General features: G+C 49.0%; 1 protein-coding gene across 3 annotated transcripts in view; it reads right to left on the bottom strand.

The window, feature by feature from the left end:
* Positions 1-7,880: 7,880 nt before the first annotated feature.
* LOC142557322 (beta-1,3-galactosyltransferase 5-like) overlaps positions 7,881-25,908 on the bottom strand; it is a 247,414-nt gene continuing 229,386 nt past the window's right edge. For all 3 annotated transcript variants that reach the window (XM_075669066.1, XM_075669065.1, XM_075669067.1), the window contains 2 exons: positions 21,909-22,156; positions 7,881-10,359 (listed from right to left, as the gene is read on the bottom strand). In XM_075669066.1, the coding sequence (XP_075525181.1) occupies positions 9,344-10,359; positions 21,909-21,939 (1,047 nt within the window). In that variant the 5' untranslated portion in view covers positions 21,940-22,156 and the 3' untranslated portion in view covers positions 7,881-9,343. The remainder of the gene's footprint in view (positions 10,360-21,908; positions 22,157-25,908) is intronic.

The following is a 25,908-nucleotide window of genomic DNA, read 5'->3' as shown; positions in this document are numbered from 1 at the left end:
TTACGCTCCCGTCTATATATATATATATATATATATATATATATATATATATATATATATATTTGCTCCTTAACCTCCGTCCTTATCTGCACCCCCCCCCCCGCCTTTATTTTCTAGCGCACTCTTAGACAAAGGTACACCCTTTGGGGTGTATATCAGCCACACAACGATAATCGTCATCTGCCTTGCTTGCGTTTCCTTTCTTGAAAACGCCGCGCCCGCTACTTTCCTGTCGGGAATACTATGTCACGCTGATAACGCACATGCCGTTCGTTAGGGGGAATTACCGGGCTTGCAGCGTTGAAGGAAGGAAATGCGGATAAGACAGATGACGTTTATTGTGTGGCAAGTTAAAACCCAAAGGGTGTAATTTTGTTTTAAAGTGCGGTGCATTTCGAGAGGCGATACAGGAGTGTCCGAATCGCTCCCCAGCGACGGCTCCCTCGAAGTGAAGAAAGCCAGTCTCGGAGGCTGTGCTTTTGCACACTACTAATAGATAGTGTCTGAAGCTCGTTCTTAAAATAGTTGCACCCTTTGAGGTGCATATCTGCCACACAACGGCAATCTTCATCTGCCTCGCTTGCGTTTTCTTTCTTGAAAACTCTGCGCTCGCTACTTTATTGTCGAAAATGCTGACGCGCAAGCTGTTCGCGACTGGATGTACCGGACTCGCTGTGCTAAAGAAAGAAAATGCGAGCAAGACAGGTGACGATTATCGTTGTGGGGAAAGATACGCCCCAAAGGGTGCAAACCTTTTTAAGAGTGCTTAGCGGCAATGGCGTGCTTCAGGCTCAGCAATCACTTCCTGCGCGTGCCGTTCGCAAAAGCATAGCCCTCGAAATCCGTTTCTGTCACCTGGCTAGCCCCAAGGAGGTTTAAAAAGGCATGCTAGAGTGACAGCCCTCGCAGATTCTTAGCGTCAGAGGTGAAGCCAGCGCTTGCGCCTACTTCGCCCTTGAAAGCGTTCTGAACTACACGGAGAACAGTCGCAGTTCAACTGCTGTTGATCTGTTAATGCGTCTGCAACGTAAGCCTACACAGCGATAGGGCCTCTATAACGTAGGACTGACTGAATTGATATATTTTATACGTACTGCGACTTCGCAACGAAGACTGCAAGCTTGCCTGTACAGCCAAGGAATTGGGCATCCGCGACGCTCGACTTTTGTTTTACAACGAACGCCGCGTAGCGGTGCAGTCGTTGACCTCCGCAGACGTCACCGATGTGCGTTCTGCGCTAACGCTAACGGAGCAGTTTACGCTAACATAACACTAACGTTTACGTAACGTTAGCGTTAGCAGGACGTAACGTTAACGTTAGCAGGACACATTAGCACTGTCGTAAGAGTTTCTCCAGGAATCGCTCAGCTCGTACGCTGCTTGTTGTAACGCATCATCGAATACGACGGCTGACGAATGCGTCGAAGTTGACGTGGTGTAGTAACTGACAGCCGACGCCATCTTCAAAGCCATCAATGGCGAGAAGGACGCGAATGTCGACGAAGCGACAACGATGAAGATCCTGTAAAGGAATGAATTTTGACTGCAAGGGAGGCGATGGCGGAATTCGACGATCCCAGCTTGGCTTTCACTCTTAAAAAAGTTTACACCCTCTGGTTCGTATCTTGTCCCACAGCAATAATCGTCGTAATTATCGTCGTCTGTCTTGCCCTCATTTGCTTTCTTTAACGCTGCGAACCTGGTTCTTCCAAGTCACAAGCGCATTGCGCGTTATCAGGTTGACACAGCATTCTCTACAGGAAAGTAGCGAGCGCCGAGTTTTCAAGAAAGGAAACGCAAGCAAGGCAGATGAGGATTATCTTTGCGGGACAAGATAAGCCCCAAAGGGTGTAAACTTTAAGAGTGTTACGTGTCCCCTGCATTTTGCCGCACAGCATGCTGGAAACCTCGGTGCAACAATGTTGGCTGCAGTCGCACGCTGTCATACGAAATGTGACCCCCTCCCCCTCAATATATGAGATGGTGACTTCGAGTTTCGAATTCGTGCTAAAAAGAGGTTTTACTTTTTGTGAAATTGCTTAGCCTGTAGCGGCTCTATTGTGAACGGTGCGATGCTCGACCTTTATAACAAAATGACGTCCATAACGAATTATTTTGAAGGTCCCGAGTACGTCGTCTTAAATTGCTTGACTTTTTTTTTCCTGTCGAAGAAGCGCATGACACAGTTCGTAATATTCCAGTCGTAATATTTTTTAACGCACACATTTAGCTTAATTCAAACATTTAAGCTTAATTTATCTTCATAGTTTGTATTAGTGTCACTGAAAAGCAAGCTTACAGGTAAAGGGCGTCTTGTCGCCTTATATCAGGGACTCTTATAATCAGTATTTCAACATGAGAGTCCACTGCGCAGCAAAGTTTGGCGCATAGCGAGTTGCGGGGATGTATGTACAAATGAGTCGGAGCTTTTTTATGCTTGTCATAATGTATTTATGCTTCAAATGGGCTTGAGCTCAATTTTCGCACCAAGGGCTATTTTCGAAGACACGGTGCCGATAGTACAGTTGAAACGACTCTGCTCTGAACTATACACATAGAGGCAAGCTCCGCCGAGAGGTCATGGTACGTCATAGAGGACAACTCGCGGACAACTTTTTGTGGCTATAAAGGAAAAGCTACGGGCCCGTGGCTGCTGCAGATGTGTTACCGCGCCAAGTAGTCCGGCAGCGTTTGACAGTGCTTTTGGATACCCGTAAAAGCGCTGTTCTCTTCCGAGCCTTTACCCTGCAGGGGGCGTAACCAGGCTGATTATTATTATTATTATTATTATTATGAAAAGCGCTGAATCGGCGCAGCTTCACGCGCGACGGGTTTCGCATTTCCTCAGACGCGGAAGGAAAAAGCCGCAAAATAAGTGAACCTTTACACTCAGTGGCGTCTCCAGTCTTATTTAACCTTTTGCTAACACGGTGTTTATGTTTCCTCTTGCCCAGCCTAAACCATGACCTGGATTAAAACGCGACTCCTTTCAGAAGCGCTTTCACTTGCGCGCGCTTTGCATCGGTAGCTTTCCCTTCATGGCCACAGAAAGTTGTCCGCGAGTATAGAGATTCCTTTCATCATCATCAGCCCGGTTACGCCCACTTCCCATACTTCCCCAACTACCCCGGTCATGTACTAATTGTGGCCATGTCGTCCCTGCAAACTTCTTAATCGCATCCGTCCACCTAACTTTCTGTCGCCCCCTGCTACGCTTCCCTTCACTTGGAATCCACTCCGTAACCCTTAATGACCATCGGTTATCTTCCCTCCACATTACATTCCTGCCCATGCCCATTTCTTTTTCCCGATTTCAACTAAGATGTCATTAACTCGCGTTTGTTCCTTCACCCAATCTGCTCTTTTCTTATCCCGTAACGTTACACCCATCACTCTCCTTTCCATAGCTCGTTGCGTTGTCCTATATTTAAGTAGAACCCTTTTCGTAAGCCTCCAGGTTTCTGCCCCGTACGTGAGTGCTGGTGAAGCACAGCTGTTATACACTTTTCTCTTGAGGGATAATGGCAACCTGCGACTCCTTTACGCGGGAGTAACTGAGTGACCCGAATTTGACTCCAATTCTCTTGTACTACTCCGTTGGAGTGCGTTCATCCTTCTGTTTGTGCCTACACGGTTATAGCGCATTCATTCGACTGGTCATTTTTAAAGCGCTCTGGCAGTGCTTGGCAAGTCGCGCGGGGCAGTCCGCGTGGCGAACATAACCGGCGTTTCAAGTTGGCGGACACTTTGAACAGAAGCCCGCGTGCCCAACCCCTCGAGAAAGCCCCGCTACCAGCCAGAGAGTCGTCGTTCCACGCACAAACACCGCTTCGTTAGACGCACCGCCTGCAACGTCACCGACTGTGGCACCGGACTTCGGTAAATCATCCAGCGCAGGAGATGCCGCTACTGGAAGTGCGTTCCGCATAAAAAAAAAAGAAAAAAAAAGAAAATATGAAATGGCTACCGGAAAAGCAGTTTAGTGGGAAATACTAGTCACAATCTTGATACTAGCCACCACATCTCATCGCACCACGCCATACTGCGCACTAGTCCACATGGAAAGCAACAGTATGTCACAGACAGAACCTCATTGCAAGGGTTGGTCAAATGGCCATTCGAAACGCGCAGGACGCACCGCGGACCTCACGAACTGCTGGCGTTGAAAAGGGCACAGACAACTGTGTCGCAGCGACAAAAGATGACAATCAAGTGTGTGGTGCCCTGTATCTGCCTTTTGAACGTCGCTATTGGAAATGACAAACGTTGATCGTGCTAGATGTTACAGCTTGAGTGATATTGTGAACAAGCATTAGGGACAACCCGGAAGCGATATTTTTTGTAACTTGTATGGAAAGTAACTAGCGTATGTAATGCGGTCTTGACTGATTGCCCAGATGATCTCGTTTTTCTTCTCGCAACTTGCCCGGATGTTCTCGTTTGTGCCCGGATAACGGCTCTGGCTTTTTGCCTCAAGGTCACTGGAAGGTCGCCGACAACGGGAGCTAGAAGCATTTCATGCTTAAAACAAGGAAGCGGGTCTCGCTACGAGAATGATCTCTCGGCTACAGTATTGGAGAACGCAGGGAGGAAATGGTGCTTGCAGACGCTAGTCGAAGCTGAAGAGGCCTATACTTTGGTAGTGAAACGCGCCTCCTATCAGCATTGCAATGACACATTGCAATTTCTCCTAGCTCTTAATACACACTTGAAAAATCCTTACGGTGCAACTCTCATAGACGGTTCCCTAGAACTTCTGGTGTATAAAATTTGGAATGGGGCGTGGTAAGGGGGCCCTTGAAGCCTCGTAAACGATGCAGGATAAGTTGCTGTCAAAACAAGATGGCGGCTTAGCAGCCTCCTGAAAAAAGCGCTGTAAACAACTGTGCACAAGAAAGCGTATTCTGGCTTTCTTCTGAACATTAACATGCAGAGTACAGGCGTTCAAGAATCCGAGGACACCTAAGCACTTATGAATTGTGAATGGGAAAGCATTAATGTTCCACTGAACGCCGCGGAGTGGTCCTTCGAGTTGCGAACTATTTGAGGGTAAGCGAGCGGCGTTTTAATTTGGCCTTACCGAGGCGCAGTTAGAACGCAGAGGAGAGCTTGCGCGGACAAGGATCGCGCGGATAACAGGCTTCTGGGAGCGAGGGATGACGCGACTTCGCGGCGATGCCCTCTCTCCTCACGCAACACCTGGTGTGTGTGTTCCCTTTCGCCCGCTCTGCTCTGCCGAGACGCGCTTGTGACATGGCGTTGCAGTCAATGGCAATGGGGGCTTACGTGCCGTTTCGCTGCTACAGACGACAGACGCGAGGCCTTTTCGCTTAATGGGTCATTGGTGCCATTTCGCTGCTACAGACGACAGACGCGATGCCTTTTCGCTTAATGGGTCATTGGTGCCATTTCGCTGCTACAGACGACAGACGCGATGCCTTTTCGCTTAATGGGTCATTGTTAAATGAACCAGACGGGAGCCAAGAAACCTCGCGCGTCTTCTATTTTGATGCGAAAGCATAAAACAAAATAGAAGCATTACGTCACACGGCCAGCCGTGGTAAGAGAACTCTGGGAAGCCACTCCGTTCGCTTTTTCCCTCTTAGTGTCGGCCCAACACGTGCTCTCTCAGGCGGCGTATTGGCCGAGTTTTTTGGCTCCCGGTAGCCTAATCGATGCGTACTTGTCCGGCTGCCCTGCCGTCATAGAGTTTCGTACAATTGTAGGAAACTATGCCAGCCGTAGCTATTCCCCATAGCGGAAGCACTAAAACCTATCGCGCGCTTTGATGTGAGAATCTCGTGTTGGGCCGTCTCGTTTGGCTTTGAGTTGCGAAATGCTCCTTCTAGTTCTTTCCGTACTGCAGGCGGTTATTTACGAATTTTTCAAATTTTTTTTTTATGCTTGCGACTTCAATCGTTCTTGTACCTTTATACGCTTTACCCACGGAGCAAGAAACGTTTAGGAGAGGAAACTCCGTTGTTTGCGGCGACCACAAAAAGTCACAAGCCCGCGGAGCCGTTATCGTGCTGGCGGCGCCTGGCGGCCTGGAAAGAAATTACCACCGTTGAGAGCGCGCCGGAGCAGCCTGCCCGGGCGCTGCATTTTTTTTTCGCTGCGGCTTCTACGACGCGCCGCATGGCGCCGCCACTGTATATGGCCCTGTCGGCGCATACAATTGCGACCTTATCTGGTCGCCCGCGCTCGCTCGCGCTGACGGGAGTTTTACCTCCTAAATGTCTTACTCCGTGGCTTTACCCAAATTTTTATCAGCCTACATTTTAATTTTTTTTATATATACGCATGAAGGCAATAAAGCTCCTCGCATCCAGAATCATTGGGAATTGTTGAATTTATATCAATATTTTGTTCAATATGATCAATTCGCAAAGTCAGTCGTTCGAAACCAGAAGGGCGAAGGTAAGGCAAGTACATCTACCAATCGTTCTCATGCTAGCCGAACTGCCGTGCTTGCAGCTCCCAGACACTAGCGCCAGAGTTCCCTCGAGTACTTTTTGTAGGACACCATGGCGAGCATTGTAATGTGCGGCGTTCTTCTCAAACAATGTTATGTCTTCGTCAGGTCTTGATAGAGTAGTGGTACGCCATGACGGCCTGCGACAGATATTCGCGACCTAATGTCATAATGAAGAAACTGTTAAGAAGCCGAATATTTTTTTAATGGACGACTTTCAAATGTCTAGCGTTATGTACTGCGGTTACTATACCCTTGTTGCCTAGCTTTCAGAGACACTTTCCGAACCAAACAAAAAGAAATGACAGCGATCAAGTAATGAAAGGCCAACTGCAACTAAATTTTGGACCGCGTAGAAAGTATCGCTTAAGATCGTTTTGAAGGTATTAACGCGAGGGCGTTAAGGGCCCCGTGTCGCATAAAATCCGGCGTCGGCATGCGGCGTCCCGCGTCGGACCAAATTCGAACCAAATTTCAAACCGCGCATACCAAACCACCCTTCTACCACCATAGTAGCTCGAAACTTGTCTTTCGTTCTTTACAAAGTTATTCCTCGGAATTTCGAGAACGGAGCCCACAAGCTAACGTAGACACCGACAGCGCATATCTTTTATGCTAGCTCTTCTCAGACTGAAATATTAAAAGTGCGAAACAGGAGATCAACCCACGCAAGAGGCCGAGTTTCTACCAGAAAGCTTGCCTTCGCGCGCAGCGTTCGCCGCCAGCCCTTTTCGGTAAACGTTACGGTTACATAAGCTGCAGTTGTCTGGAAGTATTAAACGCAGTCGGGGGTCTTTGATTGCTATCGCGTTCCACTCTTAAAGGCGAAGCTTAAGCATCCTCCAAATTTGTGAGCAGCCTCCATGCAAGATTTTACGTTTGAAGTACAAGTGGATGCTGAACGAAAGCCTTGCAAGAGATTATGTGTTTTTGATACAGAAACTGAAAACGCCGCGATTACCGCAAGCCAGAAGTGACATGCCTCAAAACGTTGAGAAACAGCGTGGCTCCTATAGGCACGTTTTCCGAGATTAGGCGGCGCCCGCGGCCCGCCGAGCATCTCGGAGGCAACGTGCTGGAATTTACGTTATATCGGCCAACCATCGGGCACACGCGTTATTTGCGCTCCTAAGGGGGACATTTCATAATTATCACCCCTGAAGCGTTGCACAGAGTGCTTCAATATTATATGCTACTCATTTTTAATGAATTTATTCAAAATGATATTTCCTTGCAGTTAGCGTTTAGCACGGGGAGTGACCGACTGTTTCACAGTCGTTAAGGGTGACATCCCACAGGCACGCTACAAACGATGAAGCACTGTTCATGGCATCAATGCTGTCAGGAATTCTTTTCAGTACTTCGCGTAAGTATAAACGCTCCTTGTCCATTCATGACTAGGGAATGTGCCGACTAGGTTTATTTGACCGAGATCAACCGCGTGTTGCCTTGATTCAGATTACCAAGGCTTCTGTAACAGGAGAAGATACAAGAACACTAAAAAGGATAAACAGACCACTCGTTCAATGCCGGTGAAAACTCAATTTTTTTTTATCCCGACATAGTAGGGCTCTTAGAGCGCCGTTCGGAGTAGACTCTCATAAAACGGTAATGAACAAAATACTACAACGTACCGGCATAAATATCTGCGCTACATTTGCAAAAACACAACAACCAACGTTCGCAGGGCATTAACTTAACACGCTATGCGTGTAGACTCGGAAACATTTCCCGATGACACGTGTAAAAAGCGAAGTAATCAATATGCGGTGGGCTTGATCACGAACTGTCAATTCGGTATTTACGCTGAAAGCTCAGCTGACTTTTGCAGACCTTCGGCGTTGCGTAAAAATAACGTCTCGCACTGCTCCATCTGTTACTGCATAATATGCAACATACTGCGCGCTGCCTTTGCAGGTATCGGCACCGCACAAGCGCAGAAAAAATTACATCTTCCACGCTACAGAGATCGTCCATCGACACAAACTGCTGGAATACAACGTTGCACCATGACGAGACAATAGAAACGCGCAACGTTACAAGCTTTAGAGAGCGACACACACGACTTCAGGAGCCGATGCGTTGATTGTGACCGTGGTTACGGTGTCACTTGCGTTAACCTTCTGTGCGCCAGGAAAGGAACAACCTATGTGAACCGCACGATGCGTGAATCGCCAGTGGCCGCCACGGTCTTCAGCACTTCACGTGCGACTAGGTAGCACGTCGGACCGCGCGACAGACGTAAGCACTGCACTCCAGCACAGCGCGCAATGCGATGGCACAAACTCATCTGGCTTCTTCGGGGAGCACAGTCAAGCACACTGGGTCATAGCGCGCACACAACCGACAAACGGGTACCACGCGCAGCTTTCGAGGCACAGGTCTCGCGACTCTGCGTAGTGTAGTCGCCGACATCTCATTGATTGAGACACGAAGAGCTCGTCACCGAGCTTGCGCCGCACCTTCCGTGAACTGGCACTCGCCGAACTCTGACCTTTGACTCCAAACACGGAGAACCACCTCGAGGCACGGCGTTGAGACGCGCCTTTGGAACACTCGTGTACCGACGTAACCTTAGGAGGGGTATCCTGTAAGAGTCCATCTAGTGGGCTGTCCATTTCGGCCGCTGCTGACGGGATCGAGCGGTGCGAGCGAGGAGGAGACGAGCGGCCCCAGCCAATCAGCGGCGCTCGAAACGGACAGTCAACTAGGTTGACTGTTACAGAATACCGCCCTAGGACCATTCTGTTCCGAAAGTCCAGGCGCATCATAACTCTCTGCGCGTTTTGAGATATCGCCCTAGGGGCGATTCAGACCCAAATGTTGGACACGAAAGAATTATTTGGGGGAAAGAACCCCCCACAGACACTACCCTCCCGAACCTTCTGTCCTCGAAGTCGCGTTGTGTATCTGCATCAGCTCGTCCCACAGCCTGTACCGCTGCTCGACGATGCTGGGCGTTCCCAGGTGGGTGAACATGGCCTTGGGCCTGACGCTGGGCGCCGTCTCGTTCGGATAGAGGTCGTAGTACTGGCGCAGTTGCACGTGTCCCACGCCGGCCACCTTGGCCAGGATGCCCGTCGAGTAGACGTCGTCGATCCAGAGGAACGTCGCCTGGCGCGACGCGTTGAACAGCATGGGCAGCGTGCGCACGGGCAGGATGAAGCCCAGGCCGCCGCAGTAGGTCGGGTACGTGCGGGCCGGGTACTCCTGGCGGGTGACGAACCACTTGGACTTGCGATTCCGCACCACGGGCGTTCGCTTCCAGGCGAGGCAGTGGATGCTCGTGTCGGCCGAGCTGGTGACGTTCTTGAGGTAGTCGGCGAGCAGGAACACGTTCACCAGCGCGTCGTCGTCGATCTTGACCACGAAGCGCACCGACTCGCGGCAGTTGTCGGTGGCCCACTTGAGGCCGTAGACAAACTTGTAGGTCAGGTTGCGGTACGTGTCCACGAAGGGGAACACGACCACGTCGCCGACGCTGCGGGCTTCCTCCTGGACGGCGCGGCGAACGGTGAGGTTCTTGGACTGGCCCACGAAGAAGACCATGGCCGAGTTGAGCTGCTCGCTGACCACGGAGTCACCGAGGGTGTCGCGCAAGAACTGACGGTGCGACGAGTGCTCGGACGCGGTGTGCACGAAGAACAGCACGTCCAGCGGGGGTCCCTGACACAGAGCCTGCACCTTCCAACCGTCCAGCGACGGCGGCAGGTCGTAGTCGTCGACGGTGACCCGCTGGTCGTGCAGAGAGAGGCGCATCGTGACCAGGAACACCATGCCCAGCAGGAAAGTGGCCGTGGCGAAAAAGAAAGTCTTGACGCACATCTTGCTGCGGCAGATGGCTTGCCACGGCACGCCGGGCGTCGCGAACAGGTCGGCCGAGTCTGCGAAGGGCGGGGGGGAAGAAAGACGTGGCATCGTTCGTCATCTGGATAGGCGATCGTCATCGCCACCATAATCATCATCAGCCTGGCTACGCCCACTGCAGGGCAAATGCCTCTCCCATACTTCTCCAACTACCCCGGTCATGTGCTAATTGCCATCATGTGTCACCATAATGAAAATCAAGCCTAAGGCAGTATGCAGGATTTTCCCGTGTGCGCCAGATTCCCCTGTCCTGTGTCAGCGGAATCCATCCTATGCTTGCAGATGTTCTGGTCCAGTAACCCTCGTGTGATACTTTGTCTGCCTAGATTGCTTTTTTCCTTTCCTTGACCCGCCGATGTAGCTCAGTGGCTGTGGCGTCGCACTGCTGAGCACGAGGTCGCGGGTTCGAACCCCGGCCGCGGCGGTCGCATTCTGAAGGGAACAGCATACAGAAACGATATGCACCGTGCACTTGGTGCACGTTAAAAAAACCCAGGTAGTAAAAAAATAACTCGGAGTCCTACTACAACATCCCCCATAACCTATTAGGCAGTTTCTCACGCCCATAATGCTCATAATGTCACGCCCATAAGGCTCTTTTCCATCACTAGTGTCGCTGATCCTAGCTTCCTCTAGAAGCTTCATTGTCATTGGTTTCCAGGTCTAGCTCGGGCCTACGGTAGTGGAATAGGTCGTACTGACAGAATAGTTATTATAGCATTCCACCTAAACATTTAAGTTTTAAGGGAACGCTCGTTCGTTCAGAGAGCGTCTTATTGAAACCCAGATTCCGGTCTCCTAACAAATGTTTAGGGACACGTCGCCTAGGGCATCCTACGGCGCCGAGCTTTTAAAAATTGGGCAATTCAGAAAACCACTACGAGTGAAATTCATCTAAAGTCGCGACACCTTACGGCCCCCCTGCGTTTGCTTCATTGTGAAACGTGTGGCTGAATCGTCGTTGCGGGTGATAATGTCAATGGCTCCGATACCTTCATCGATGTATAATTAATACGTTTCACAGCCTAGCAATGTTTAGCACTTCGCTCGAACTACCCGGGTGCGACATGTCGGCGCGATGCAGCACGCAATGCAACTCCTGCTGGGGAGAAAACAGTGCCCCGGCAGCTACCAGGCGTCTCAGAACGCTCGCACGAAAGGGAGCGCCACCAGATGGCGCTGCAGGTACCGCACCTCGATGGTGCACGGGATGAGACCGGCGGGAAGCCGTTGGCGCTATCCAGCGGCCAGCTAAATATTGGATTGCGTTAGCTTCGCGTTTGCTTGCACGATCCGCTTACGCCAGTGCATACACACCGCAGCTTATAGCAGGAATGCTACAAACTACTCGTACAGTGGCGTGCGCAGAGCGTTTATGCCAGCAGCGGAAGGAAAAACGGTGCCCTCGCTCCTCCACTGAGCCGAATGTGCAGAGCGTTGACCATGGAGAAAGGGTATATGGGAGCATCGAGCAGCACGATTGAAGCCAAACGTGATCGTCACGTGATCAACACGTGATCGTCACGTCAGAGCGCGCACGGTGGCTTCTAGCTCTCCCGAGAGCTACGACAGGGTTGCCGAACAAGTGCGCATCGATTAGAAAACACCGGGAACCAAACATTCGCAGCGGCTGGGCCGAGACTCGGAGGTCACCTGTTGCGCCGATAGCGCGAGGGAAAAAGCGAAGGGAATGGATTCACGGATCGTTCGCTCGCCAAGGCTAGCTGCGTGACGTAATATTTTATGCTATAGTTTATTTAATTCCTCCATGGCGTAGACGGTGCGCAGACTTCGCTTCATCAATGTTGCAGCACGATTTTCCCCCGTACCGGTGTATTTAGATAACAACCGAGCTAAAGCTTCCTTTTAAGGGCGAATATTTCAGTAGTCTTAATTGCTAGTCTGATAGGATTTCTGCTAAGGAGACGCGACTTCACTATACTGCTCATCTTCAACTTCCCTATGCAAGGCGTGTTCGAATGAACACTCAGGTTGTTTACTGTGTCGTTTTTAATTGACTACAAGGAACTGGAATTGCTGATGCAGGTAATTTAGGACTGTGCCAGAAACCCACTTGTAAAGGCGAAAAACCGCTCACAGGCCATTGAAAAGAATGTGTATGAATAAAAAAAAGGGAAGGGGGGAGGAGAACAAAAAACACGGCAAAATTCGTATTCATTTGTTTCATGTATGCTGCCAGAACCGCAAGACTTACTAGGGCACGATATTTTTTTTTTCTATTTTTGTTCACTGATGTGCGCTGTTGCATTTTGTTCGTCTACCGATAAGAATAGTTATCAAGTACGCCGAAGAATTTCAAGCCGACTGACCATCTGCTACAAGAGTACACGGGCGATATAGAAGCGCGTTTTTCAGCGCTCGTTACAACAATGCCGTTTTTCGCAAGATGGCCCCGATTGAGCGACGATACAAAAATTATCGCACGCGCGATACCGGCGTATGCATTCAGGGACATCGTTACAAGAGGTCGTTGTGCCTTTCCGAACGCGACAAGGCTGCTCGTGCGACGATGACCGATTACCCGCTGTCGCGATTTCGAATCCTGAATAGTCTTGAGAATGAACAGCAAAGCTAACTGCGATAGAGCACGCATAGTGCCCTGGAACTGCACGTTCGACTACGTCAGCGCTGAAGTACCGGCGCATCCTTAAGTCGCGGATGTAGCCCGGCGTAACGTGGACTACGCTGGTGGCACTTGGACCACTCTATACAGTCTGCCGTCTAGCGCAGTCAACGTGACCGGCGGCGTCCAGCGCGCTTTGGAGCTGAAAGAGGACACGTGATACCCCGCTTTTAACTAATTTAAGAACACTAATGACCACAAAGCACCCCCAAATACCTCCTAAACTCAAATTTAATAAAACAATGCCTCTGGGCAGCAATGCATTTTGGGGCAGACTGCACATTTTCTGAAATCTGATGCTGTTCGGCTTCGAATGCACACAGGGTTGGAAATATGGCTAGAACTTAAGAAAGGGTAACATGGAAACATAATTCCTTTTGCTGAATCACTTTGAACAAACAGGTATTTAGAAATATGAAAAACAGAAATACGACCCCTGCAAAATTACGTTTTCAAAGGTGCTTGCATGCCTTACGCGATTACACGATCAGCGCCGATTTCCCGCCTATTTCTTATGCGGTGTACTTAGTTTTACGTGTCACTGCATGTACGGATGTCGCTGTTAAGCCCGGTACGTTCCTTCAGGGGGCATATGCCCTGTCAAACCAATGCTGCATTTTTCCTCCTCTACCGCTAACCAGTACTCCTAATTATGCACGGCTGTCTATATGCTGATTTTGAGAGTACATGAATGTGTTTTTCGTTTTTTAATTTCTAATCGCTTTCAGTTTTTGCGCTCTCGGAAATAGCCTCCCCTTTCGTTTATCTGTTTTCTCTACAGCTTACTTTCGTACGCCAGCTGAGCACGGTGCCGGAGTCATCTAGTGTTTATTCAAGATAACTGGCGCTGAGACGCGCTTCCAGCTCCAGCGGATGCACTCGACGGTAGGGCCTAAGCGAGGCGCCTTTCAAGGGCGCCCTTACACGCGCGACAACCAGAAGGAGCGATGACTGACAGCTGCTGCTTTTCCGTTCATTGATGCCCCGTCTCCTAAAAACAAACATTTTATTATCGTAAACTTTACATGTTGCCATCGTTGTTTATATTATTAATCCTCGTCATCATGCACAGGAGGTCCCATTTCAGTTTCTAACTACGGGACCCCCCCTTCTGTATATACTGACCACGTAATTATCCCAGTTTTTGCCATGAATTAACTGATTCTGACCGTAGCTCAACAGTTTCGACTGTGTGTGACTGAACGCTGTTCAAGTAAAACATGCTAGAGTTTGTGAAGGCTACAGGGTAGTGACAACACGCGCTATAGGATTTCAGTTCGCTTATAGCAAAGGGAAAAAAAAGCAAAACGGACATAGAAACAGCAGACAGAATTACCTTACAGAATCAGGCGCTACTTCAGGTGAAGCTATTTCTAAAGCTCAGAAACCCACCGCTACAATCCTCAGTGACCAACTATGGTGTCGGTAGAGAAAGATGGAAGGGAGGTTAGGCAGTATAGACCGGCTGGCTACCCCGTTATGGTGTCGACGTGCACCTCGACAATCCTCAGTAGCCAACTGTTGCGTCGAGAGAGAAAACGGAGGTTAGCCAGTGTAGACTGGCTGGCTACCTTGTTATGATGTCCATGAGCAACCCTGGATGAAACAGCATCCTCAGCGTTCTCTCTCTGTCCCTTAGCCCCCTGTGTAGGGTAGCAAACCTGACGCGCGTTTCGCTGGCCTTGTTGACTATCATTTGTCTTCTCTCTCGCTCTGCTCTTTCAAACACTCGGTTAACAGCCTAAGTAGCCCTAATTAGATCAATCACATTAAAATGTTGCCGGCATAAGAAGGACCTGTCCGAAACGTTGTCCGCATATAACGCTTTCAAAGACTTGAGTAAGGTTTCTATTTATGCAGAAGCTGTATGTGACGCACATGCTTTTGCCTTCGCATCTATGCCAACCATAAAGTTCACCTCATTTTCATCGAATTCGATCGAGGTGGGTGCTATAGTTCTTCCAGTGCAGCTAGCTAAATCCTATGCCGTTCCTAAGACTCAATTACAACTCTCATGGAAGCTTGCATATATAATGCTAGGGCCGTAGTTGACCGCTCATTCTAAATGTTTGTCTACACATCAACCCTCCCCCCCCCCCCCCCCATATAGCCTGTCCCAATGTGTCACGAGTTACAAGGAGACTCGTTTAGTTTCACCGACGACAGCGGGCTTCTCTCATAACGCATATAAATATAAGGAGGAAACAAGGGTTCAGTATTTATTTGAAAAACTGATAATTATGTCAGGAACGTCATAGTTTCGCCAGTAGCACTAAATATGCCCTCCCCCACAATTTTCACAATATATGAAATCTGTACCATAGAGCTGCTCTTGACATGCTAGGAAACAGTGGATAACGGCCGCTTAACGCTGTTGATAATGTACGGAAAGGAGTTTTTGCAAAGGCTGAAATTTATCCACACGCATTCAACTGCGTCTGCGCCACATAAGATATAAAGCTGCCCGCTCCCTTCCCCCCCATTTCTTGTTAAATTTGGTCACGGTGACAGTTTTCCCAGGACAGCGTAGCAAGTTCTGCGCCGTTCGTGAAACATAACGCCCCGGAGCGCTTGCATATGTAATTTACAGCAATGAGCGTAACTCATCCACACACCTTGAACTCTGCGTACGCTTCGCCCTTAACCTGCCTCTTGTTTTATTCAATTATAAGCAAGACGCCTCGTTTAATTTCACAGGGGACACTAACACCCACGCTTCGAACTTTGCCTACGCACCGCCCTTAGCCCATCCATTATATTAGTCCACTGCAAATAGGATGCCGTCACAGACGTCGTCACAGAAATGATAAAAAACGGGTATTCATCATTTATTTGCAAAGCTCGTAGTTAGGCAAGAAACGAAAATCTGTGCAGCCATCACCCCCTAACATGACCTCAATTTCTGCAGTGTGTGCACACGGCATCACTTGCAGTTCCCAGAGGGTTGGGAAACACGACGGATAACGGCCACATAACGCTTTCGAGCACTCCATCGAAGTTTTTTTTTTTTTTTTTGCGAACCCGTAATTAACTGACGCTTCCTAAACGTGGTTCATTAAACACCCGTATAAGATGCCCATTTATTTCCTCAAAATTGCCAAGTCATGGCACGCTGACTTCGTATAGGGAGTTTTCGCGGTGTCCAGAAAGAAATGCGTTCGCAAACCTGCGGAACGATTGCAAATTTTCTACAAAGGCTGCAAATAACCTGTACAGATAACACACTTACACTATGTCAGCCACTGCGTGCTCCCTATTTCAAGCAAATAAACAACATGCTCCGTTTGGTTCCCCGCGCATACCCGGAAAATCAACTATATGTATCGCATAACGCATGAAAAAAAAAAAAAAGAGAGAAAGGTATTGAATAATTATTTAGAAAGCTGGAAAGTAACCCCCACGCTTCAAACTTTCGGTGCGGATAACCCACAACAGGGACCCTACACACTCTTAACGTAGAATTGATGCCACATTTGGTTGTCTCAGAATAGTGGGGAAGCTTTGTAGGCCGCTTCACATAACGCGTTTCTGCAGGCAGAAGACGAAGGCTCAGCGATTCTCATTTAATTAGGCCCTAAGCAACCCATACACTTCAGAATTTTCCAGCGGATAACCGATAACATGACCCCACGTCCTCTAAGCATACACTTGGTGAATGGTGTAGTTCTTTCGGGACGCCATGAAAACTCGCATATGCCACTCTCGAGCGCTTCTAGTCGCACTAACAGCCTCGCTCGCAGAATAAAAAAAATATTTCAGCAACTAAGTCTAAATAACATATGGCGGAGCGAGAGTGGAGCCAGAGGACTACCAATATGAACCGTCTAATGAGATATCGGTTAAGCGGTTAGGCGTGTACGTTTGTGTGCGCGCGCGCAGGGCGATGTTGAGAGGAGATGGCTATCTAGGACGCTTCCAGGGCCGGTTTCCGTCTCCGGCTGTGTAGAGGAACCAGAAGTTGGGAGGAGTGCAAGCTTACGAGCGGCAAGATGAGAGGACGCCAAAGAGCTTGAGGGTACGGCCTCATTTCGGCAAAAAGGGCAGCCTCGGCCCGCCTCCCTCGTGAAATTATTCATCGAGAGAATTAAATGACAAAACGTTTCCCGCATTTGGACATAAATATCGTCAGGAAGAAAAAAGGTAACTCCTCCCTTCCTTATTCTTTACCCCAACCTTACAGCCAAGGCAGCAACCGACTTGCACAACAGTGGCAACGAAACGCATTTTCAATCAATCAATCAATCAATCAATCAATCAATCAATCAATCAATCAATCAATCAATCAATCAATCAATCAATCAATCAATCAATCAATCAATCAATCAATCAATCAATCAATCAATCAATCAATCCTCAGGATGGACGTTCGACGCCACAAAGACGAAACCTGAGCAAACTCCACGCGCTGTAGCTTTGTTTCAGCAGGGCAATGTACTTTAGTCGCTATGTGTTCATTGAATTGTCGCCCACGTTTTCTCATTTTATTTTTTTGCCCCTAATCTTCGAAACCCGACGATGTCTGGACAACAGCTGGGCGTCATTGAGGAACGCACGCAGTCGGCACTTCGCCGACGCTGTCGATCGTGCCCCCAATCACTTGTTGACGCAAGGAGTCAAAAGGTTTCCGCGAATACACTTGCGTAACCCAGATAAAAAAAGAAAGGCGATCGCTACTGTGGGACGCTTTAGCGATCGAGAAGAACGTAGCCCTAATCTCGTCCCATCGAAGCATACGGGCAGTGACCGAGCCCTACGAACGATATGGTTAATGCTATGTGAACTTAAACGGTCGGTATAACGTACGATATACACTATATATATAGCCAACAAACGAAGACACAGAGGACAACATAGCGTAAATTACTTAACTGCATTAAAGAGAGGGTTATGGAATTCAAAGTGGATGAAAAGCTTGCCGCAGGTGGGGAACGATCCCACGTCTTCGTATTACGCGTGTGATGTTCTATCGATTGAGCTATATATTTGAAGTAGTAGCTTAGCACTTTTAAAACCACGGACACAAGACGGACAAGCGCTTGTCCTTGTCCGTCTTTCTTGTGTCTGGTTTTAAAAGCGCTAAGCTACTACTTCAAATATGGACGACCAACTAGACCAACAGTCAACTCTGCTATATAGTTTTATGCGCACTAGATGCAAGCTTTAGCAAATTCTGTTGTGCATAAATCGGACAATCACGACGTCACGTCATGGATATATCAAGTGCACACATACCACCCATTTGAATAGCGGACGATATTCAACAGCTTGTTTGGAATTTCCTAAATCTGACCTGTCCCCATAATTGGGCCACTGGATTAATGAATGAATGAATGAATTCATATCTTCTTTATTTCCTCGATTGCTGCGGTAAGGGAGTATTCAGCTATTTGAGTTCCCATTCCTTGCCGATCCCGCAGAGTGGGCCATGTTCCACTGCGACACAACTTGTTTATGTGTTTATGTACACGCACATGTGAAACGTGCATGTTTGCGTGTATTGTGATACAAGGGTATGATACTTAGCGCCGTGTTTCCGTGTGGCGTATGCTTATTATGAATACGTGCTACATGAACGTTTTTCCGAGCGTGAAAGAAGCCCGGGAATACACGCAAAGTGCCTCGAGCGGCCAGTCACGCTCCAATTTTGCGTGCATTCGCGGGCTTCTTTCACACTCGAAAAAACACTTATGTAGCAAGTATTGAGTAACAGAAAGCTGTATCTGTATCTCGGACCGCAACCAAATATTCGCGAAATTACAGATGCATTGCGCGGGCTTCTGCACGCTACCTTTCACTTCCTTTTTAAAGTGTTAACATCGCAATATAGCTGTCGAAGACCAGAAAAAAAAAAAAGTATTCGATCGAATTTGCCTCTCACGCCGCGTTTCGTCACCCTGACAAAAACGCACCATTGAATTTCACAGAACTATCGCTTCCCGGCACAAATTTCAAAACACGTGACCTCTCGACAGCCAACCGGAGCTTCAACATGGCGGATAATGGCGGCCACACAGCCGTCATGCGAGTCGAGAATAGAGCCTTCACTAGTTCTGCAATCTCGAAACAAACTGTTTGGCCGTCCAACCAGGGTTATACCGTGGCGCGTATCTTATCTACGAGGCCGCCTAGCGGAAGAAACGCACGTGGCTACGACTTCTTGCTCAAGACGTAGAAAAAAGGGGGGCAATCGGACGAGATAAGCGAGGAACGCGTGCACCTTGGGAACGAAAACGCACCCAGCGAACTCGCTGCATTCTGAAAGCGTAAAGTATACGTGCATCTTCGATAATCAACGCGAGACTCTCCAGTGTGCCTTAAATAGACTGGATGACAGGCCGTTTACGGAAGCGAAGATCTTGGGAGCCTGGCCTCAGAGTTCACTAGCCCAGAAAGCAGTTCGAGCGCTTTTTCGCTACCTGAGGGCAACAGACTTGAGTGCCCGACTATAGACAGCCTACACCTAAGTTCTCTCTCTCTCTCTTTCACTCCCCATTCCCCTCCCCACGTGTAGGGTAGCAAACTGGACTCAGTCTGGTTAACCTCCCTGCTTTTCCGTCTTCCCTTCTCTCTCTTCCTGCGTAATTGGAATTCCACCCGCGACACCACGAACTACAGAAAGACATCAACTCTGCGCCGACAGATCTATGCGTGTGTTAGGCGGACGTGCACTCAGGTCTGGCAACCACGTCCTGGAGTTAAATCGAATTTTATTCAAAACGAGTGCTATATACGTCGTGTGTATAGTATTCATTCGAAAGCAGGAGTCGGTTCCGTAGCGACGCCATCAGGTGAACTGGACAACGCGTGAACCACACGCTTATCGATCGACGACGAAAAACTCGTTTTAAGTCGTAAGCGCTTACGACGGAAAATCTGGCGCGTGAAAAAAAAAAAAAAAAAAAACAAAGAATCACCGCCCAAGCACTCTGTACAGATAAGCACTCCGTAACCAGCGAAGCTGAAACGAGCGGCCCCGATGTTTATCAGTGGGTTAATCCCGACGGTTCATTGAAGTCTTTCTCAATTAATGGTTAGCGTGTGTGTTAATGAGGTCACACACACGTTCGGCTGCGGCGGAGAGAATGACGTCAGTGACGGTACGCCCGCATGCAGTCCGCCGTTGTCGCTTGCGTTCGATGTCTCGAGTTTGCTCGGCGGCGTGGTTAATTAGCAGCATCCACCCGCCAGTTATGCTTGCGATTTTTCAAAATTAAACCTGGCCGTCACATAAGAGAATGAATGGCTCATACCCCCTTAAGCAATGGTTCATACCCCCGTAAGCGCTGCCTCCCCGTTACGACGACAGAAGTGGAGTTCTACGTTGGAATGATAAGCGACAACGGAGCCAGCTGTGGCAGAAGACGACGACAACGACGACGACGACGAACGAGGAAGCAGTGGCACTAGTGCGTTCGCATGGTTGCGCCAAGGCGCGCCAACGAGATAACTGTGGAGGAAGACGACGACGACGCGCGAGCCCTTGTTGATTATGACAGTTTCCTGTACAAAGGCGCGGACAGACGGATTTTCGTTTCGCCTAGCCATACACAGCTTGGCTTTAAAAAAAAAAAATCGCGAGAGACGGCTGCGAAAATGCCGACCAAAACCAGCTAAGCTACAGCGCCCAGTCGCAAACGTGAGAAGAACAGTGACAAAAAAAAAAAAAAACGCAGGGCTTTGCAGGATGACGCAAGTAACAGAAGAGTGAAGCTACACTGGGTATTTGACATCGAGAGAACGACGTAGCAAGCCGTAGGATCTCGAAAATGAGCCGGCGTGGTGATAAAGGTTCGATCATTCAAACCTGAGCTACACCCGAGTCCTCTTGCAAGAAAATATTCGTGGGTGAATTTACATACGCGTAAGGTTCTCGCGCAGACATACCTGACGAAGCAGCGACATTTAATCGATAAAAATTTAACTTTGCAAGTATAAATTCTGGGGTTACGTGAGCGCCATAACCACGATCTGAGCATTGAGGCACCGTCGTAGGGGGGAGACTTCGGATTAATGTCGACCAGCTGGGGATGCTTAGCGTGCTACCCAATGCATGGTACACGAGCGTTTTTGGCATTTCACCCGCCATCGAAATGTGGTCTCGCGGCGGGGATCGAGCCCGCGACCTCGTGCTCACGAGAGCAACGCCGTAGCCGCGGGCATATACCGCGGCGGATAACTTTGCAACTCGAAGATTTATTCTGCTTGCCTCAACGAACTATCACTTCCGTCAGGATGCCACACCGCGGGCGTACCTTCACACATTGATAAACCGATTCGTGCACCAACAGCCCTTAGAGTATACGAGGTACACTGCACTCGGAGCGGAATTTATTACAGGAAAGCGCGAAGTATACGCGCCCAGCCGAATTCAGCGAGGATGACACCGTTCGCACGGCAAGTGTATAGCGTTTCTTGTTCGGACAGAGAAAGCGAGATTGTGCCTGTATGACTTTCATAAGTAAACTAAGCAATGGTGAAACGACACCGACGAGACACGTAGCGTGAAAACGCGTAGCGTTATCAGAGGTTCTGCGGGTCTGATCCTCTATATGTGCAAGCGTTCTTGTCCTTTTCGCGAACCTCGGCGTCTCAGTGTATGCGACCAACACTTTAGCCCAGACCAGTTGGTTCATTGCTCTAATATACACGTAAACAGTGCGGAACAGAGACGAGGACAGGAGCAAAAGGCGCACGTAAAACAAACACGCACACACAGATTGGCAATTGGAGCCCGCGCTTTGTTTGGCGAGGTTAACGTGTTCATCGGAGCTCAACGTGGGACTAGGGGGGACGATGACAAAATTTTTGCCCACGAAGGAGTAGCGCGCGATTCGTCTTTCGAAGCGGCTCGACAGGGCTTGCTCAAACACAACCAAGACCCCGGGGGGGCCACTAAACAAACCCAAAGATGTATTCACTTACCATAGTTGTAAGCATAGCGGCGATAGTGCATAGTCCTCAGAAGAAACACGCCGCCAAACTCGGGGTCTCCGTTCGGCGGCCCGCTCGTCTCACCGTGGTGGCACCAGCAGCATAGCAGCGGCGGGCAGGCGGCGGCGGCGTCGACAGCAACAGGTGGTCAGCTGACTCGTCAACGCGAACGTTCCGCTACTGTAGGCCCCGTCGTCGCTGCGAGCGGTGACCGCACGGCAAGCAGCAGCGGCGAAATCCTGCGCGAAACGGGCAGAACAAAGCCGTCGCAGCTTCGCCGAGGCGTTGCCATGGTCGCCGCTATCGGATAAGGAGTTGACGAGGCACGGCCCAGTAATAAGTCCGCGGTAGCGGCGCCCGTCGCGTTTAGCACTTATCGGTCGGTTATCAGAGGCGCACTCAACAGGAATTGTCACACTGCCTCCTTATCGGACGGCCCGCCTCGCGCGTTCTCGCCCCGTCGCTCCGGCGGTGAGCATCGCGCTGACGTTACAATAAAACGCGTGGCAGAGAATGACGAGGACCTCATTCGCCACCCGCAAGCAGCTACAAGCGGTTCGACGGGGGCGCCCTCTAGCGTCGTCACGCGGAGGGCGGTGACGTCACACACGCCGTCACCGCACTGAGCGGATCTTCATGTGGGAATCCATGTGACGACAGTCGGGAGGCGAAGAGCGCGCATCAGGTAGCAGGAAACGGACGCGGCAGTGCGATTCGATGGCGGATGCTGTCGCAATCGCGATCCGCGATCGCGCCATGTGTGTCCTTCCTCGTGTCGTGTTTGTTACAATATCCGCGTGACACTGCATGCGCCAAGTAGGGCGCTGCATGTGGGGCTAGAAGAGTTGCAGTTGCTTTGCAGGCAGCCGACGCCACAGAAGGTACACTAAGTGCGAACAGAAAAACAAACTTACCCGCCGCGCTGGATACAGTTTATCACGTGACGTCGCGAACGCAGATTCTCACCGTGCTTGTACCTGAACGTGCCGGCCACGACGACGTCTGTGCGCCGCATTAGCCCACGAACGTTGTTCGCTTCTCGACGGTGATCGTTTTAAACCAGGCTATATCACTTTTACGGATTTGTCGCTCGGCGCAAGACGCATGCCTGTCGTGCTGTCTTCGCGTTTCTTGTTTGCGCAGATTCTTGACCTGCTATAGAACCTCAAGATGTCGGCCACAATCACGTCAACGCAAAGTATCACAAGCACTTTTCTGATTGATTGATTGATTGGGTAGTTGATGATGTTTAACGTCGCAAAGCAACACAGGAGGTTATGAGGGATTCGGACTAACTTTGGCCACCTGGAGTTCTTTAACGTGCACAGCATGCTGAAGAACGTCAGGCGGTCGAAGTTTGTCAGGATCGCCTAACCACGGCGACCTTCGTATCCTCGCTGTATTGTTTCGGGACTTAAACCCAAGGATTCAAGAGAAAAACACGATATTACGAAAAACAACTAGAAAACTGAGGGTGCTCAAGATCAAAACAAACAGACAACCAAAGTCGATCAGCTTAAGTGCATCAGGTGTTAACTTAGCAAACTGTACATTGTTTTGTGGTATTGGATTAGTTAACGATGTTTCGTCTTCAGTTCTGTAATGATGTAAGAAGCTGCAGCCATTATGAGAGGGGGAGAGCCCTCTCTGTCAGGACACTTGGTGAACCACCCTCCCTCACGCTCTCTTCTTTTTAATCCTCTTGAGAAGACGCTCGTAAGCTTACCGCAAGGCTTTCTATCGAGACCTTGTAAATTGTGAGCAGGTTCAGCCCTTTCCCGCTGAATTAATGTTTCGGCCATATTATCGGGAAAGGAAATGCTTCAATTGCAGTAGGAGTCACTGAACATACACCCGTGATAATAAGTATGTGGACCAGGGCTTCTGCGGAAGAAAAACAAAATAATTTGTTGGCAGCGGAGGTTGACAACCTGAAACTGAAGAATGCACAGCAATGTTTTCAACGCCAAGTCTAAATAGCAGTATTCAGTTTCAGGCTGTGTACCGATGCACTGAGGGGTATTTTTTCGCAGAACCAACGGTCCTCATACTTTTGACCCTGGGTATACAACGCTCAGCGATTATAACGAGGTACTCGGAGCACGTGGCTGTCGGCCCTGTTTTGCGTCACCGGCGGGCGCACGGTGATCGATGGGAGACCGGACGCAGTCGCAGTGCGTCACGTAGGCTCTCGCTTTCATCGTATACCACAATGCACCACCTCGGTGACCCCACCGCCCACAGAAGGCGCAAGAAGCGGCGTCAGCCATGCGCTCTGAGTATCACGTTTCAATCGCTGAGCACTGCACATGCTTTGTGGATTGTTGCGGCAGCGTGACTACGTATAGCGATTCGGAGACTTGAGCCATTTGCACCGTAAGCTTTCCGGTATAGTCAGAAAACAGCAGTCTGAAATATGCGAAAACAAATCTGTGGTTGATCGACTGTTCCTGCTGATTAGAGATAAGAAATGAGTGGCAGCGCCAGTGAAGTCGATGACATCTTCTGTGGCGGCTCAGCAAATTCTGAGAAAATGTTGTTTCTGGGAATTTCCGATTTAAACGAGTGGAGATGGAGTAATCGGCATATGGTGCACCAAATTGGAAGACACTTGTTGCGTAATAAGGAAAGAAGTTTAAATGTAATGTTCGATAGGAATGTTTTCTTGGCTAACGTTTTGGCCGTGGCACAGCATTTGTCAGAGTAACGACGGGGTTACGTTGCAGCCGCTTTTGTGGGCTCACGTCTGGCTACTATCAATACGGCAGTTCATCCAATCAAAACAGTCGGTAGTGGTATTACGGTGACAGTGAGCAATGCTCATTGTACTAACAGGACAACCTGTATCTAACTTGGCGATAATTTATAACTTTAACTTGGGTAATAACATGTTATACAGAGTGTTTTTGGCTCGATATACAGCTGCTACTCAGCATAGAAAAGAAGAACAAATTATGGTTAGGAAACAAGAAAACAGTGGCAAAAATGTGAAAGAGTAATTAACAGTAAGCATTATCACCAAGCCATCACAAAAGCCGTGTCATTACACCGGCAGAGAGGTGGCCTTCCCAGCGTTTTCTTTGATGTTTGAACGAATGGCATCAAACTTGTGGATCAGCAAAAAAAATTATCTGACTTCCGTGCTTTGATGTGATTTAAAACCACGCTAAAGAATGGTGGCATTAATTTTGCCGAAACAATGACAAGGAATGCTAACATGTTTAGACAATGGCGTATTATCAAGGCTGATGGCAGGTGTGCGATGGTCATTGAACCAAATCCTAGAGCTTGTTTCAGTTTGACCGAGGTATTACTTTTTGCATGTCGAACTCTCCAGGGGGTAGTCGTCGTTTAGCGCTGTCACACGTGAAGTCATCGTTAACTGTTCGGTAAAAGTTTGATTTGCTGAAAACTTTTCAGATACAGCCATCTAAATAGACAGTACAGCACCGTCTATTGCATTGATGACAACCTGCGTGATCTGAGGACGCGGTTTCAGATGAAGTAAATAAATCGCGAAGGTTTCGTGATTCTTGACTCGTGGTTGTTGCAGGAAGATGTGTTTAAGCCGGTTGGCAGTGTGTTAAAGCTTTTTTCCCTTAAATTATGGTTGGCATTTGGAGCTGATACCGAGCGTGTCAAAATTAAGTTAGGATGCTAACTTCATTGGGTCCTTTTTTTTGTTAGTACTTGGCTGATGCGAACGGTCGAGGACCTCTGTCTGTCTTATGGCGGCTGTAATAGACATTTTTGTTTTGCAAGTGCGCTTCAAGGTTGGTCACAGTGGGCTGAATTCGTTGCTATTAGAGGATATTCTTTTAAGCCTGGCTATAAGGAATGCTAGATTTAGTGTGTCGTACGTAACTACTATTGAAGTAAAGATACTGTTGTCGATTAGAAGGTTTGCTCTAAAGATTGGTTTGTCAAGTTTCATAGTAACCGTGACCTCAAAAATGTGCATGATTATAGGCGAGTAAAAATACGAAAATGA

Source organism: Dermacentor variabilis, chromosome 9 (assembly GCF_050947875.1).
Source record: "Dermacentor variabilis isolate Ectoservices chromosome 9, ASM5094787v1, whole genome shotgun sequence".
Taxonomy (NCBI): Eukaryota; Metazoa; Arthropoda; class Arachnida; order Ixodida; family Ixodidae; genus Dermacentor; species Dermacentor variabilis.
This window is presented reverse-complemented; position numbering and strand designations above follow the sequence as displayed.